Here is a 16,462-nt window from a genome sequence, read left to right as displayed (position 1 = left end):
GGCTATAAAAGGTATAATTAATCAACTATCAGTTTTTTGTTTTTTGTTTTTTTGAGATGGAGTTTTGCTCTTGCTGGAGTGCAATGAGGCAATCTCAGCTCACTGCAACCTTCACCTCCCAGTTCAAGCGATTCTCCTGCTTCAGGCTCCTGAGCTGCTGGGATTACATGTGCCCGCCACCACGACCAGCTAATGTTTGTATTTCTAGTAGAGACGGGGTTTCACCATGTTGGTCAGGCTAGTCTTGAACTCTTGACCTCAGATGATATGCCTGCCTCAGCCTCCCAAAGTGCTGGGATTACAGGTGAGTCACCGTGCCCAGCCCAACTATCAGATTTTTAAAATGTTCTTCCTTTTAAGAGCATCTTCCTAAACTGGATGCTTCTAGAATGGTATCAGTAAACTGAGAATCTCTCTGAATTGCTCACACTGAAACTTAGTGTCAAAATGAAAATTCAAATGCACAATTTCAGTGATATTCTTTTGGGACTTAGTAGTACGATTTATAAAACAATCGACTAATGTGCACTTTACACCTTTTTTTTTTTTTTTTTTTTTTTTTTTTTTTTTTTTTGAGAGAGTCTCGCTCTGTCTCCCAGGCTGGAGTGCAGTGGTGCCATCTCGGCTCACTGCAAGCTCCACCTCCCAGGTTCAGGCCATTCTCCTGACTCAGTCTCCTGAGTAGCTGGGATTACTGGCGCCTGCAACCACGCCCAGCTAATTTTTTTGTGTTTTTAGTAGAGACGGGGTTTCACCGTGTTAGCAAGGATGTTCTCGATCTCCTGACCTCATGATTCACCTGCCTCAGCCTCCCAAAATGCTGGAATTACAGGCATGAGCCACCGCGCCCGGCCACTTTAGGACTTTTTCATAAGTACATTTTATGATAAAAAATTTTATTTTTTTATTTTTATTTTTTTTTGGTTTTCAGCAAGATCCTTTATCTTCTGTTCCTCAACCACGTCACATGAATGCAGGTAGCTAGGTACCTGCGCGGGCTGTTGGTTTTGTAAATGCAGAGCAGAGTAGTCAGGATGTGTATAAATCATGCACCTCAGTGATTCTCTGTTTTTTTTTTTTTTTTTTGAGACGGAGTCTCGCTCTGTCGCCCAGGCTGGAGTGCAGTGGCCGGATCTCAGCTCACTGCAAGCTCCGCCTCCCGGGTTTACACCATTCTCCTGCCTCAGCCTCCCGAGTAGCTGGGACTACAGGCGCCCGCCACCTCACCCGGCTAGTTTTTTGTATTTTTTAGTAGAGACGGGGTTTCACCGGGTTAGCCAGGATGGTCTCGATCTCCTGACCTTGTGATCCGCCCATCTCGGCCTCCCAGAGTGCTGGGATTACAGGCTTGAGCCACCGCGCCCGGCCCCTCAGTGATTCTTTAACAAGATACTTAATGAGTAAAAAACTTCAGGTGTGTTTGAAATGTCTGCCTTTTCCTGCATTCTCGTCCCTGACAACTATCTGTGTAGACATTTTACTCAAATGTAGACATGTACTCTTTGCACACTTGCTAGTACCTGCCTGGTGCATTTCAACTGTGTTTTCTTTGGATGGTTGTACCTCTTAGAAGCTGTTGTTTTCCATTCGGGTCTAAACACTGGACCTGCACCTGCGACCAGCTGTATATTCCAAATCACTCCTCGGCTTTATAAATCTGACACTGCTCATACTATATTATTCAGAAAAGGCATCTCTAGTGTGGCTGGCTGGCTATGCTTTCACACATCAGCTAACACAGGCTATTTCTAGACTGAGTGCTTCAAACTGGTCTCCTGGGACCTTTTCCTTCAGGAAGAGATCCACATGTTCTTCACAGGAGACCAGAAAACCAACACGATGGCCACGGGTCCTCTGGGCGTGTAGGTCTTCTCTGTCTCCTCACTAGCACACACTGGCTTTGGCCATCATCACGCAGTGCACACCTTTGTGCAGTGACAAAGACACAGGGCCAACTCTTCCACTGTCTCCGAGTCTAGTGTTTGAACATTTATGTACAAATAAATGAAAACAAAAACAAAAACAAAAACAAAAAAACCATAGGCAACAGAACTCCAAAGCAAAACAGAAACTTTGGTCAGATCTATTATTCCAGTTTTGCCAGAGAAAGGCTTTCCCCGAATGTTGCTGGGTGGGTGAGGTCTTATCCCCCTACAGCTCCTATCTGCCAACCTGGTGGCCTTAACGTTCATCATCGTGGACTCAAAACAGGTAAAACTGGGAATTTTCCAGGCCCAGTTTGGCAGTAGGGCTTCTGTAGGCAGTGAGGTAAGCGGATCACACGTTCCGTGGCTGATCTGTGTGAGCCGAAGCTTGGCGCTGGGGGACACCAGCTTCAGCTTTGCAGGAAAGCTGTGTTTAAAGAGCAGCCTCCAGTCCTGCCAGCCCAGTGCTTTTGCCATCAGGGACCTGACAAGGTTTAGGGTGAGGTGAGCGATGGTGACAGTCTCCCTGGGCTGGACACTGTGCGCCATCCTGACCGTGTCTGGCAGCCTCTCCACCCAGCTATGAAGCCAGTCAGGTGCGGGAGCTGCAGACTGTCCCTCCGCCCTCGGGCGGCTGAAGGCCCCCCTGTGTGCCAGCATCAGAGGCCAAGTTCTCCAGCTCTCTGGTTTGCAGTTTTTAGTTTAGTTTTCTTTTTTGTTTTGTTTTGTTTTTTAAGATGACCACAAGAAGTTTTACATTATTACATTCAGACAAATAACCATTTAGTTACTCTAGTTCAGAGCACTGAAAAAAACAAGTAGCAACAGAAGACAGACTTACAAGGGCTCTAAGTCTCTGGTCACAGAATCAAAGGAATGCGCTGTTAGGCCAGAAAGGAATCTCTGAAGCAAATGATTGGAAGGAAAAAAAAATCGAAGGAAATACAAGCTGAAAAGTTTCCATTTACAATAACCAAAGGAAAGAGGGACCCGACACGGTATAAAATCCCAAATAAGAGCTTTCCGCTGAGGCAGGTTTCTGAGCATGGAATCATAACACTGGTAGGGTCTGGACCGGACCAGTCTGCCCAGACCCCACCTCGGCCCCTCATGCGGACTCCAGCACGGGAAATGCTCTCATCGTCCCGGAGCAAAGACGAAATCAAGGGCCTGCCGTTCGGCCGCTGCGACGTTTGGATGCCACAAATCCACCATGAAAACCACCCGAGGGCCATCCTCTGCTGAACCTTCATGGAACGCAGCATGCAGGAAAGAGTCATCAAAGAGAAGGCAGCGCCCTTCTGCCCAGCACTGGGGCTCTCCTCCCACCACCAGCTCACAGCCATTTGGAGTTTTCAGACCTAAATGGCATCGGATGCGGATGTTGGTGGGTCCATAGTGCTCCGTTATCACAGTCCCAGGGCTCAGCACAGAGATGCACGCGTTCCCAAAAACATTGTTCCCAATATAGGTCCGAAGGCTTCCGAGCAAGCGGTACGTCCGTGGACACTTCCTACAATTCCTGGGAACACAACCCCCCCTGATTGACCAAGTAAAAGGTGAACCACTCCCCGCTGGGGGTGCTGTTCATTGTCCATCCTTGCGGGAGGCTGCAGTTTGAGAAAGCTTTGTAGAGGGTCTCAAACTCGCACAGGATGGTCTGGAAGTTCCGTTCCAGCACTTCCACGTCATGTTTCTGTGCATCCTGGGAGAAATAGGGCGTGGTGGGCAGGTCAGGTAGGAAGAAGACCTCGGGCTTCTGGATGGAGGGCCGGCTGTTGAGGTACTAGCCCTGCTCGCGGATGCCCTTGTGGATGCGGCCCATGCCGGACCAGGAGTAGCGCTTGGCGTACTCCTGCAGGTTGTGGTACAGCTTCTGGTTGAGGCCCTCGTTGTGGGTGCAGCGCACACACTCGGGGGACTGGCAGTACACATAGCCATTCTGCAGCCCGTTGGCATCGGCAGCCTGCATGAGGGAGTTGACCGAGACGTAGGGCCTGGGCTGCTCCCTGCCCATGTGATAACAGTACCACACGAACAGGACCAGGAGGCAGGCCACAGTGATGACAGCGGTGGTGTCGCAGTCCCGCACGGACTGGATGCCGGTGGCGATGCAGTCCCTCAGGCCATCCATCGACCAGCTCCAGGCCACCAGCCACTCGAGCGACATCTTGGGGGAGTCCTTACTGGGGGTGTGAAGCAAGGTCAGACAATCAGTCCTCGGGGGTCCCAAGGGCGCCCACACCATGCAGATTAGCGTGGGGGGGAAGGAGCGGCTGGGGCAGGGGGAGGCATGGCTGCCACCAATCCTCAGATCCTGCCAGGGGCGGCATTGATGAACGACAAGGTCAGCCGTGCCCACTGCTCCACTTCTGGCAAAAGTCTCTGCAGTGGGGTGGAAGAGGCTGGTTTTTTGTCACATTATCAAGTGCTGTCGGTCCCTGTGAAAGGATTTGTTTAGGAAAACCAAACCTGCGCCCGGGCGCGCAGGCGGCTGCCGGGACCCAGGAGACGCCACCGCCCGAGGACGCGGACCCGCGGACGCCCCCTGCCCGGTGCCGCGGAGCTGCCGCCCGCCCGCTGCCCAGCCCACGCCGCTGGAGTCGGAGCCGGAGCCCCAGCCCAAGCCGCGCCGGTGCCCCTGCCGGTGCCGACGCCGCGCTGCGCTCCGCCAAAAAATTTTAAATGTTTGTAGGTATGTGTGTTAGATGCTTCAATGTAAGTTTCACTATTTCCACAGTGAATTAGCCCATCAGATTATGCTTTTAAGGGTAGAGTTTACTAGACAATGTACATTTAGGTATGTTTTTGGATGGTACCAACACTCTGTATTATTACTATGTCACAGTAGCACTGAAATGTTTTGGTCAATCAAGTGTGTTCAGGTGGCCTCAGCCTTGGGGAGAGAGCAGCACCTGCAGAAGTAGAGGAATGCAGGCCTAATAGGAGGGAGGGCTTACCTAGCTACAGTTTCAGCCCAGGCCAACAGACTGGTTCCTCCACAATCTACATCCACTACAAAGAGGAAAGACATTTGGAGGAAGCTAACCATAAATAAAGTGAGATCATTTATTAGGTTGGTGCAAAGGGAACTGCAGTTTTTGCCACTGGCATTAAAAGCATTAAACGCACTGGCAAAACTGCAGTCCCCTTTGCATCAACCCAACATCTTCCACCAGTCCTTAGAGTTCATGTCTCATCATCTTAAGCCTCATACTAAAGACAATGATTAGAAAGAGACAGATGCACTGTGCTGACATCTGTTGAGTGGGAGTTACCCACCTTCGCAGCCTGCAGAAGAACCAGGAGGATCAGAGGAGCCACAAGAGGCCCAAACAGACATCACAGAAGATTGGCTATAGCAAGGGAGGTTATCAGCTTCATTCTTTCCTCTCCATAAGTGAAAACACTAAATTACAGTATTTGAGAGTTGGAGGTGGACACATTGTATATCTAATTTGTCCAATTAATAAGACCATTAAAACACTATAGTGTCTTAAAAATTTGTCATAAAATAAAGATTTTTTTCACATTAATGGGGGAAAAGATAGATAAAAGTTATTCAGTAAGTATTATCCAGAAAAGTGAGGTAGCTATTTGAAAAAATACATGTGGATTGCTACCCTACTTCTTTCACCAAAATAAATTTCACATAACAATGAAACCAAAAAGGAAACACATGAGAAATATTTTTTAACCTTGGATTGGGGAAACATTTTTATAACCTCAGATTGGGGAAGATCTTTTGAGGAGAGAAGAAGAAAACCCAGAAGCTGTGAAATAAGAGACTGACAGATCTGACCATGAAAAACTTAAAATTTGCACACGGTAAATTCCACACAAACAAAAGACATGGCAACACATGATAGAAAAGAACTAATTTCCTGAATATAGAATGGGTACTCATAAGTCTTGAGAGTCAAGACCAAAATGCAATATGAATATGGGCAAACAGAACATTCACAGGACAAAAAAAAAAAAAAAAAAAAAGGAAAAAAAAGTGGCCTTAAAATACAGTAAAATGTTAAACTTCACTCATAAGGAAAATACAAAGCAAAACCACAGGACAAAGTTCTTATCAGATTGTCAAAGATCAGAAAGGTGGTCAGGGTGTAGAAAAATTAGCAGTCATATTGCTGTAGTATAAGGATTAACTGGTAAAATCGCTTTGGAGGACAAGTCACATAAATCTATAGAATGCAATTCCTACACCTATGTATACAGAGACATAGATCTTACCTATAACAAAGGAAACTCACTGCAGCACGGTTCGCAGTAGCAAAAAAATTGGAACAGCAAAGCCTACCAGAAGACACTGATGTAACTATGGTATGCCCAGACCATGGAGTACCACTGCACCTATTAAGAGGAATTACGCAGATCTAGATCTGTGTATGCTGAATGATCTCTGAGGTTTACCATTTTAGAAAAAAAACAGAGTGCAGAATAGTATATGTATTTATGGAAAAAAATGAGGTGGAGTGAATATAGCCATATACACTAGAAGAGTGGCTCTCGAGTGCGCCTGCCAGATCAGCAGCAGCAGCACAACCCGGGAACTTTTAAGCAGGCAAGTTATAGGCCAACACCCAGATCTACTGACTCAGAACGTCTGAAGGGAAGTGTCAAGCAACCTGTTTTAATAAGCTTCCACGTGATTCTAATGCATGCTCAAGTTTAAAGATACCCAGAAAATGGTCAAAGTTGTTACCTCTGGGGAGGAGAAACAAGAGCGACAGGAGTGAAAGACTCTTTTCACCTTGATATATCTGGATTCTTTTTCCATGGGTGTGTATTGCCTACTTCATAAAACTATGAAGCATCACCTACTTTCCATGAAATGTACCCAGGCTGGAGTAAAATGGCATGATCATGGGTCACTGCAGCCTTGACATCCCAGCTCAAGTGATCCTCCCAACTCCGCCTCCAAAATAGCTGGGACTACAGGCGTGCTCTGTCACGCCTGGCCAATTTTTAAATTTTTAGTAGAGATGGGGTCTCCTCTATGTTGCCCAGGCTGGGTCTTGAACCCCTGAGCCCAAGCAGTCCTCGTGTCTTAGCCTCCCAAAGTGCTGGGATTACAGGCATGAGCCACGGCACCCGGCCAGCATGATTCTTAAAAAACAAAAAGAAAAAGAAAAACACAACCTATTTTAGACCAAGATTTCAATGCAGAAGATGAAGCACATTTATAAATGACCATGTATGACTTGGCATAGCAGAGCCTAAGTTTGGTGATAATGAACCTGTTATTTATTGAGCAAAGGTTTTAAAAAGGAGGAAAACCTTCACAATTCTCTTAGAATGAGGCAATTACCCTTATATAGAGAGTAAAAACAATTAGAAACCAATTATAAAGGCAAAGACAAAGAGAAAAATTGAACTTTTTTTTTTTTTTTTAAAAAAAAGCACATAAACCCTACGTACTAAAATTATACACATCAAGTACTGGTCCAATCTTATAGCAATCTATTTACAATTAAACAGCACCATGGTTTTCCCATCTAGGTTAGTTAAACATGCCCAGAGAATTGTTATTCAAAGTATATGTTCCTTTAAAATAAAATAAACTCTTAAAAAAGAGAGCTCAAACCCTCAACAAAGACCTTTTACCAATCGATATCATAAATATGGATGACATCAACAAATTTGCTTAAGAAAAAATAGTTTTAAACACTTTTTCTTTTCCAGTTGACAAACTTTGAGAAGTGCTGCTATTCGATGTGGCATACAAATGAACAAAAACTTTGATGACAGGAGCAGTACACTGAATTACCCTAATATCTCCACCTCTAAACACAAAAAAAATTCTCCTTTGGGATTAATGCTGTGGTCTTTGCTTGAATTTAGATTCAATCATCAGCAAATTTAAATTAGATATAGCCACAATCTTTAAAATGATTACATAAAAATAAGGAAGTAGTTAAAGCTCTCAGAAACATGATGTTACAATTACAGATTTAATCAGGCTATAGGAAATTCAATACCATTTAAACATTACATTTAAACTAATTAGCAGTTTTATTTTGTCATTAAAATTAATAATGCACTTCACATCCAAATAGGTGTGGTGGGCTGACATTTTCTGACTGAGAACAGCGTTAAGTGCCTTCTTGCCTGTACTTTTCCATCTCATGGATTCTCAGGGGCACAGTGGTCACATGTTAGCCCCCCCTTCTCACTTATGGAACCAACTTTTAAAAGGCTCCAAATTAAACCTAACTCTTGGCAGCTTTACTCCAGTCATAGTAGAGAAGAATCAGGTTATCTCCCTGGATTTTTCAGTCCCCTAATCTAACTTGCAAAAGACTCTTAATTTGCTTCTTTGCTACAAAGGATGAGGGAGGAAAATTGTCATCTACCATGACTAGAGGTAACAGTGAACTGGAAAGCACTAAGGTATAAAGCAATGTTTCATTATTTGGTCTCACTGCTAATGTTTATGTGACACCAGTAAACTTTTCACACTTAGAAATTTTGAGTTGAAATTTCCCCTAAAAGATTGAAAATAGGCACACTTCTCCCAGGCACAGATAGAATAGGCTTTCCTTACACCCCTCCATGCAAAGTGGAGGAGATCATTTACTTTATTAACTTGTAGTGGGAACAGCTATACTTGATTCTGGTGTTTCCTGGCCCAGGAACCATGCATTTGGGGGTTATACTTAGCTATGAAAAGTTCCAAGCAGAATAGATAGATCAATGAAGGTACTATATAGTAGTGAACTTCTAAGCCTGGATATAAAAACGGCTTCATTATATAGACCTTTCAAAATACTTATGCAGCAAGATGACAGCGACCTTTCAACTGAGTATCCATTGAAAATCAGAGACCTGACTGTATTGACGAAATTATTGCCTAGTGTTCCAGAAAGGTGCCTGCCACTAATGTGCTGGAAGGCACCAAACTTTAGTGTGAATGTAAATAAGGAGCTCAACATGTGGGATGAGGAAGCAACACTAAAGCACAATTTGCCAGTCTCTTTTCATTTATGGCTAAATATTAATTGAGCTAAGAATAAAAAACCAGAACAGAAGCAACCTCAAATACTGCTCTTTTCAGTTTCCATTAACAAAAAAAAAAAAAAAAAAGAAAACTTAAGTTTTATATCCATTATTTATGGTTTCTGGAAATTACATAATTTGATACATTTTTCTAAAAAAATTCTGTATTCAAAAAGGTGCTTGGTGCTGTCCTTCATGGATGCAATGTTTCATTTACAGTCCAAGTCACTGAAATACAGCCATTACATAGTTGTTGAGTGTTTTAAAATAAATGGTTATCTATTTCTTAACTGCCTTTCAAATTAGAAATTGTAATTACATGAGTCTCAAAGCCTGGCTCTTTGTGTTTTATTATTTTTGTTGGTCTCCATCACAGATGGAATTTTTCACTGGTAATTCCTCAGAACTAAATCCATTCATAGGGAATTTAGAGCAGTGAAATAAATTTCACGCCGTAGAGTAGGAAATGACAACAATAACAATAAAAAGGAGCAGACGGATGTGGGAGCCAGCCAACAGGGCTCAGTTCAGTTCTCCACTGGTGTTGGGTTCTGCACAGGTTGGCTCACTATAACCTGTACAACATAGTCCTTTGGGATCTTCAGCTCTTCAAACTTCATTTTGTCAGTGAGAGGTCTGCCAGAAAAGAACCACCGCTGACTACCTGGTTCCACTCCCTCTGCTGCATGCAACCGTCTCTTCATGTGGAATACTGTGTCTGTGCTGCGAACCACAAGCTTGAGGTCTTTGCCTGTGGAAAGGCGCAAACGAAGCTGACATTCATATCCAGAATTGGGTGGTGGCTCAGGAATATCCAGAGTCTCTATGTCGCTCTTTTCCTCTATCATGTTGATTGGTGGTGCCAAGCAATACACTGGAAGCTGATATCTGTTCCCCAGTTCATCATAGCACTCTGTAAGTGCACCTTCAGAAAGAGAAGATATGAATAAGAACTTAATCCTTAATGAATGCATTTTTGTTTATACCTCACAAAATGCTTAAGCTTCTCTTGCTAGCATGGCACTGTAGAGAAAAAAACATAAAACAATGCCAATCACTGTCAGCTGACCATCAATGATGATTATCAAATCCCATGCCCAATTATTTGAGTATTTAATTTGATATTAACCAGAATGCTGATCTTCACCCCACACTCTTCTAAGTCATTTCATATCCATTTCACAATTTCATTAAAACAGAAGTGAAAGCACATACAACTCGAATGTACTACTATTATTAATGCTTACACAAGACTTAGATAACATTTAAATTAGGATATCTTTTACAGAAATGAATCCGCTACCTTAAACAAGCAAGCAAATAAAAAAAAAATGGATTTCTAAGCTTAACTCACCACAAGTGCTCTACAGCAGTTTTCTTTTATTTCTTCTTTTTATTGAGACGGAGTCTCGCTCTGTTGCCCAGACTGGAGTGCAGTGGCGTCATCTTGGCTCACTGCAACCTCTGCCTCCTGGGTTCCAGCAATTCTCCTGCCTCTCAGCCTTCCAAGTAGCTGGGATTACAGGTGCCCGCTACCACACCCAGCTAATTTTTTGTATTTTCACTATAGATGGAGTTTCACCATGTTGGCCAGGCTAGTCTCAAACTCCTGACCTCAGGTGATCCACCCACCTCAGCCTCCCCAAGTGCTAGGATTACAGGAGTGAGCCACCGTGCCCGGCCCTAGAGCAGTTTTCTTAGTGCCTGGACTTCTTTTTTTCTTTTTGAGACAGAGTCTCACTCTGTTGCCCAGGCTGGTGTGCAGGGATGTGATCTCGGTTCACTGCAACCTCCATTTCCCAGGTTCAAGCAATTCTCCTGCCTTAGCCTCCTGAGTAGCTGGGATTACAGGCACACACCACCACGCCTGGGTAATTTTTGTATTTTTGGGAGAGACAGGGTCTCACCATGTTGGCCAGGCTGTCTCAAAACTCCTGACCTCAAATGATCCACCTGTCTCAGCCGCCCAAAGTGTTGAGATTACAGGCGTGAGTCACCATGCCCAGCCCAGTGCCTGGACTTCCTAAATTGAAGCACTTGGCAAGAAGTCCCTAGTCCAGAGAGATCACAAATTAGAGATGATAGCCTTAGCAGCTGCCACAGATTCATTGCTTATCTATGAGTCTCATTAATAAAATTACCACAGAAATGATTGAGGTGTTTTATTTAATCCCAATTAGTCTATCTAGTACAGAAAAGCTATGGATTAAAAAGGAAAAACAAAAGGGCTATGACATAACAAGCTAGCTCAGGAAAGGGAAAAAGCACTCACGGTTTTAAAAAAAAATGTATTAATGGTTAATTTCCTTACAAATCGTATGTTGCCCAGGCTGGACTCAGAACTCGTGGGCTCAAGCAGTCCTCCTGCCTCCACCTCCTGAGTAGCTGAGACTAGGTGTGTAAACTACATTATAGTTACCAGGACTTCCTTGGGGGAACTTGAAAGCATAACTTTTTTTTTGGAGATGGAGTTTCGCTCCTTGCCCAGGCTGGAGTGCAATGGCGCAATATCGGCTCACCACAACCCCCGCCTCCCGGGTTCAAGCAATTCTCCTGCCTCAGCCTCCCGAGTGGCTGGGATTACAGGCATGCGCCACCATGCCCGGCTAATTTTGTATTTTTAGTAGAGACGGTTTTCTCCATGTTGGTAGGCTGGTCTTGAACTCCTGACCTAGGTGATCTGCTCACTTTGACCTCCCAAAGTGCCAGGATTACAGGCGTGAGCCACCGGGCCCAGCCAAAAGCATAACTTAATGAACGTTTTAAGGTTATACATAACATATCCTTTCCTCAAACTAGAATATGATATCTGCTTATTATCAATTTGGATAAAAAAACTGAAATGTCTACCAGATCCAGAACACTGAGAAATGGTTATCAATGAACAAATGAGTTAATGAACCGGTATTTGTGTTTAATGTCAATAGGATGAATATATAAAGAATGAAATGAAATATGTGAAATGAGTCTGGAATGGTCACCAACCCACCACAGGTTCAATCTGGTCTGCCTTCTAAGTTACATAAGATGTGCTGGGGTGACAGCTTAGTTGGAAAGCAGAACACACACGAATCTTCCCTCTTCTGTGTTTAGCCTCTGTGTATTCACTAATACCATTGTAGAAATGGATCTACTTCAAGCACAGTTGTGATCACCAGCAGTCCCTATACCAATAACTTCACACTGCCCTTTTCCCTCTGCCCTTCATCCCAGTGAGTCAGGGTTTAGTTTTCAAATCTCTAGAAGGCAAGAGAGAAAAACTCCACGAAGAGTTAAAGCTGGCTGGTGTATCTTCTTATCATGCTCTGCCAGCGCTCAATCCATAATGCTGGAAGTAAGCTATTTAGACAATTACAGAAGCTCCCATATTTCAGTATTTTTAGAAATGGTAATTTGTTTTTTATTTAATATGGAATTTTCTAGTTTATTTATTCTTTCTGGCACTTCTTTCTACAAAATTATAATCTCAGTTGTAAATATGCTCTAGTTTTACATTAAACTAAAAATCACACTTCCTGTTTCTAGTCTGGCACGCAAAAAACGTAGAAGTCACCACTCCATCCTAACAAGTAAAAGGCTGAGCAAACTGAAAAATCAACAGATATTCTTAGATCTGTGGGAGAAGTAAGGTCACAGGGCAAACCACTGCCCCCAAAATAGGAGAGACAGGCAGGCTAATACAGAGAATCACCATTTATCAGAGCAGATGCCCAGGAGCTGAAATCTCTGCGGAACCAGTGCAGGGTAGGGAAACCTCAAACATAACTAAGTGAATTGCTAAAGGCTCAGTGTGGGCAAGTCTTAGAGAGAAAACTCCATGGGGACTTGGTGAAGGGTGTCTGGGGAGAGTGATACCTTCCTGAGTTTTACCTTCTGGACCTCTACAACTTCCTTGTAGTGACAGTCAGAATAATTCCCTGGGTTGGAGGAGGGTGCAAAAGGAACCATTTTTAAATATGCCGGAGCATTCTGCCCTCAGAAGAAACTAACTAGAGTCTATCCTGCTGGGGTTTTATCGAGCCTAACTAATTTGGGAGAAGAGAAATACCCAGCTCTAGCCCCTTCTAACCATCCTGTCCCACCTAAGGTAGAGACTATGACTGAGCAGCACTGGTCAAGTCATAGTCTTTTTGTCAGGCAGAGGCTCACAAAAAGACTAAAACCTCCACATTACTGAAGGTCCATTTCACACAGCTCCCGTATATTACATCCACCTTTCCCAAAAAATTACAAGATGTACCAAAAGGCAAAAAACCAGTTTTTTAGAGCAAGCACAAAACTAGACTCAGATATGGCAGAGGTGTTAGAATGATCAGACTGGGAATTTAAAACATGATTAATATGCTAATGGCTCTAATGGATGAAGCAGACAGCATACAAGAACAAATGGGAATGTAATAAGAGATGAAAATCCTAAAAAAGAACCAAAAGAAATGCTAGAGAACAAAACCACTGTAACAGAAATAAAGAATGCCTTTGATGGGCTTACTGGTAACTGAACATGAATGAGGAAGGAATATCTGAGTTTGACGATATCTCAGTAAAAATCTCTAAAACTGAAAAGCAAAGACAAAAAAGACCAAAAAACCTTGGGAGGTCCAGGTGGGGGTATCACCTCAGGTCAGGAGTTTGAGACCAGCCTGGCCAACATAGCGAAACCACGTCTCTACTAAAAGTACAAAAATTAGCCGAGCGTGGTGGCGAGCGCCTGCTACTCGGGAGCCAGAGGCAGGAGGAACTGCTTGAACCTGGGAGGCAGAGGTGCAGTGAGCCGAGATTGCGCCACTGCATTCCAGCCTGGGCGACAAGAGCGAGACTGTCTCAAAAACAAAAACAAAAAACAAAACAAAAAAAAACAAAAACAAACAACAACAAAAAACGCAAAAAACCCCACGAAACCCAAAAACAAAAAACCCCACCACAAAACAGAGTATCCAGAAACTGTGGGACAAACCAAACTGTAACATACACATAATGGGAATAGCAGAGAAGAACAAGAGAAACAGGAAAAATATTTGAAACAATTATGACTGAGAATTTTCCAGAGTTAATATCAGAAAAACTACACACATCTAGGCATATTGTTTTCAAACTTCAGGAAATCAAAGATTTAAAAAAAAAACCAAAACCAAAACCAAAAACAAAAAAACCTCCTGGTCAAACAGTGATTCATGCCTGTAACTCCAGCACTTAGAGAGGCCAAGGCAGGAGGGTAGCCTGAGCCCAGGAGTTTGAGGCCAGCTTGGGCAACATAGGGAAACCCAATCTCTACCAAAAACGAAAAGCCAGAGGGGAAAAATACAGTTTACCCACAGAGGGGCAAAGAAAAGAATTAAATGGCTGGGCGCGGTGGCTCATGCCTGTAATCCAGCACTTTGGGAGGCTTTGATGGGCAGATAGCTTGAGACAGCCTGAGCTCAGGAGTTCAAAATCACCCTGAACAACATAGTGAAACCCTGTCTCTACAAAAAATACAAAAATTAGTTGGGTGTGGTGGTGTGTCCCTGTAGTTCCAGCTACTCCGGATGCTGTGGTGAGGGGATCGCTTGAACCTGGGAGGTCTAGGGTGCAGGCACCTGAGATTGTGTCACTGCACTCCAGCCTTAGCAACAGAAACAGACCTTGCCTCAAAACAAAAACAAAACAAAACACACACACACACACAACAACAAAAACAGAATTACATATCCAACTTCAACTTCTCAGAAACGATGCAAATATACAGTGAAGTGAAATATCTAAAGCATAGAAAAACCCACCAACCTACAATTCTGTATGCTGTTAAATTATCCTTCAAAACCGAAGGAGAGGCCAAGCGTGGTGGCTCATGCCTATAATCCCAAATCCCAGCACTTTGGGAGGCCGAGGCAGGTGGATCACCCGAGGTCAGGAGTTTGAGACCAGCCTGGCCAACATGGTGAAACCCTGTCTCTACTAAAAATACAAAAAAAATTAGCCGGGCCTGGTAGTGGGTGATTATAATCCCAGCTACTTGGGAGGCTGAGGCAGTAGAATTGCTCAAACCCGGGAGGCGGAGGTTGTAGTGAGCCGAGATTGCGCCATTGCACGCCAGCCTGGGGGACAAGCGCAAGACTCCGTTTCAAAAACAAAAAACAAACAAACAAAAAAACCAAAAAAAAAAAACAAAACAAAACACTGAAGGAGAAATAATGACTTTCTCAGATAGACAAAAATTGAGTGAATGTGTTGCTCACAGACCTGCCTTGCAAGAAATATTATCAGATCTACAGATAGAAAGGAAAAGCACTGGAGAAGAAATAAGTGAAGGTAAAATAAGAACCTTTAAAAACATTTTTTTTTCTTATTTATTTTTAGAGACAGGGTCTTGCTGTCATCTAGACTATAACACACTGGTGTGATCATAGCTCACTGCAGCCTTGAACTCCTTGGCTCAAGGCTATCCTCCTGCCTTAGTCTCATGAGTAGCTGGAACTACAGGTATACTCCACCAAGCCCAGGTAATTTTTGTATTTTTTTGTAGGGGCAGGGTTTTGCCATGTTCATGTTGTCCAGGCTGGTCTCAAACTCCTGGGTGCAAACGATCCACCTACCTCGCTTGCTGGATTTACAGGCATGAGCCACCATGCCTGGCCCAAGAAGAAATAATAATGTTTAATGTGTATGCACCTAACAGCACAGCATCAAAGTATGTGAGGCAGAAACTGACAGAACTACAAAGAGAAAGAGATGAATCCACTATTATAGTTGAGGCCTTCAACACCCCCCAATCAGAAATGAACAGATCTAACAAGCAGAAAATCAGAAATGACATACTTGAATGCAACAATACCATCAATCGATTTAATGTAATGAATATGTTTAAAGTACTTCATCCAACAACAGCAAAATACACATTTTTCTCTCAAGTTCACATGGAACATTCACCGAGACAGACCACATTCTGAAACATAAAACATACCATAACAAAATGAAATCATACAATGTCTGCTTACACCATAATGGAAATAAACTAGAAATCAATACCAGAAAGGTAGTTGAAAATCCATAATACCTGGATATTAAACAATACATTTCTAAATAACACATGGGGTCAAAGAAGAAATCAAGATATATTAAAATATATTTTTAATTAAAGGAAAACAACTTATAATTTCAGGATGCAGCAAAAGCAGTGATCACTGGGAAATTTATAATGCCTGTATTAGAGAAATATCTAAAATCAAACAGTAAGTTTCCACCTTGGGAAACTAACAGGATTGCCTGCCCCTGGGAATTTGAGACTGCAGTGAGCTGTGATCTCACTCCAGCCTGGGCAAGAGAGTGAGACCTTGTCACAAAAAAGAAAAAAAAAAAAATCAACAAAACCAAAAGCTGATTAAAAGGTTTTATTGACCAAAAGGTCAATAAAATTGGTAAACCTCTTACCCAGGCTAATCAAGAAAAAAAGAGGACACAAATTACTGAAATGAAAGAGAAGACATCACTACAGATCCCACAATGTTGAAAGGATAATAAAAGAATATTATGAACAACTCTACGCCTACACATTG

General features: G+C 43.2%; 1 protein-coding gene and 1 pseudogene across 3 annotated transcripts in view; both read right to left on the bottom strand.

Moving 5' to 3' along the window:
• Positions 1 to 1,351: 1,351 nt before the first annotated feature.
• Positions 1,352 to 4,783, bottom strand: LOC111547146 (annotated as a pseudogene). Its single transcript, XR_002733037.2, has one exon. The product of XR_002733037.2 is annotated as an aspartate beta-hydroxylase domain-containing protein 2 pseudogene (transcript).
• Positions 4,784 to 7,297: 2,514 nt separating this feature from the next.
• Positions 7,298 to 16,462, bottom strand: part of UBTD2 (ubiquitin domain containing 2) — a 73,991-nt gene continuing 64,826 nt past the window's right edge. For both annotated transcript variants that reach the window (XM_023218940.2, XM_023218942.1), the window contains exon 3: positions 7,298 to 9,855. In XM_023218940.2, coding sequence (XP_023074708.1) covers positions 9,458 to 9,855 — 398 coding nt within the window. In that variant the 3' untranslated portion in view covers positions 7,298 to 9,457. The remainder of the gene's footprint in view (positions 9,856 to 16,462) is intronic.

The sequence above is a fragment of the Piliocolobus tephrosceles genome, chromosome 4 (genome assembly GCF_002776525.5).
Source record: "Piliocolobus tephrosceles isolate RC106 chromosome 4, ASM277652v3, whole genome shotgun sequence".
Lineage (NCBI taxonomy): Eukaryota > Metazoa > Chordata > Mammalia > Primates > Cercopithecidae > Piliocolobus > Piliocolobus tephrosceles.
Note: the sequence above shows the minus strand (reverse complement) of the source record. Positions and strands in the feature narration are given on the sequence as shown.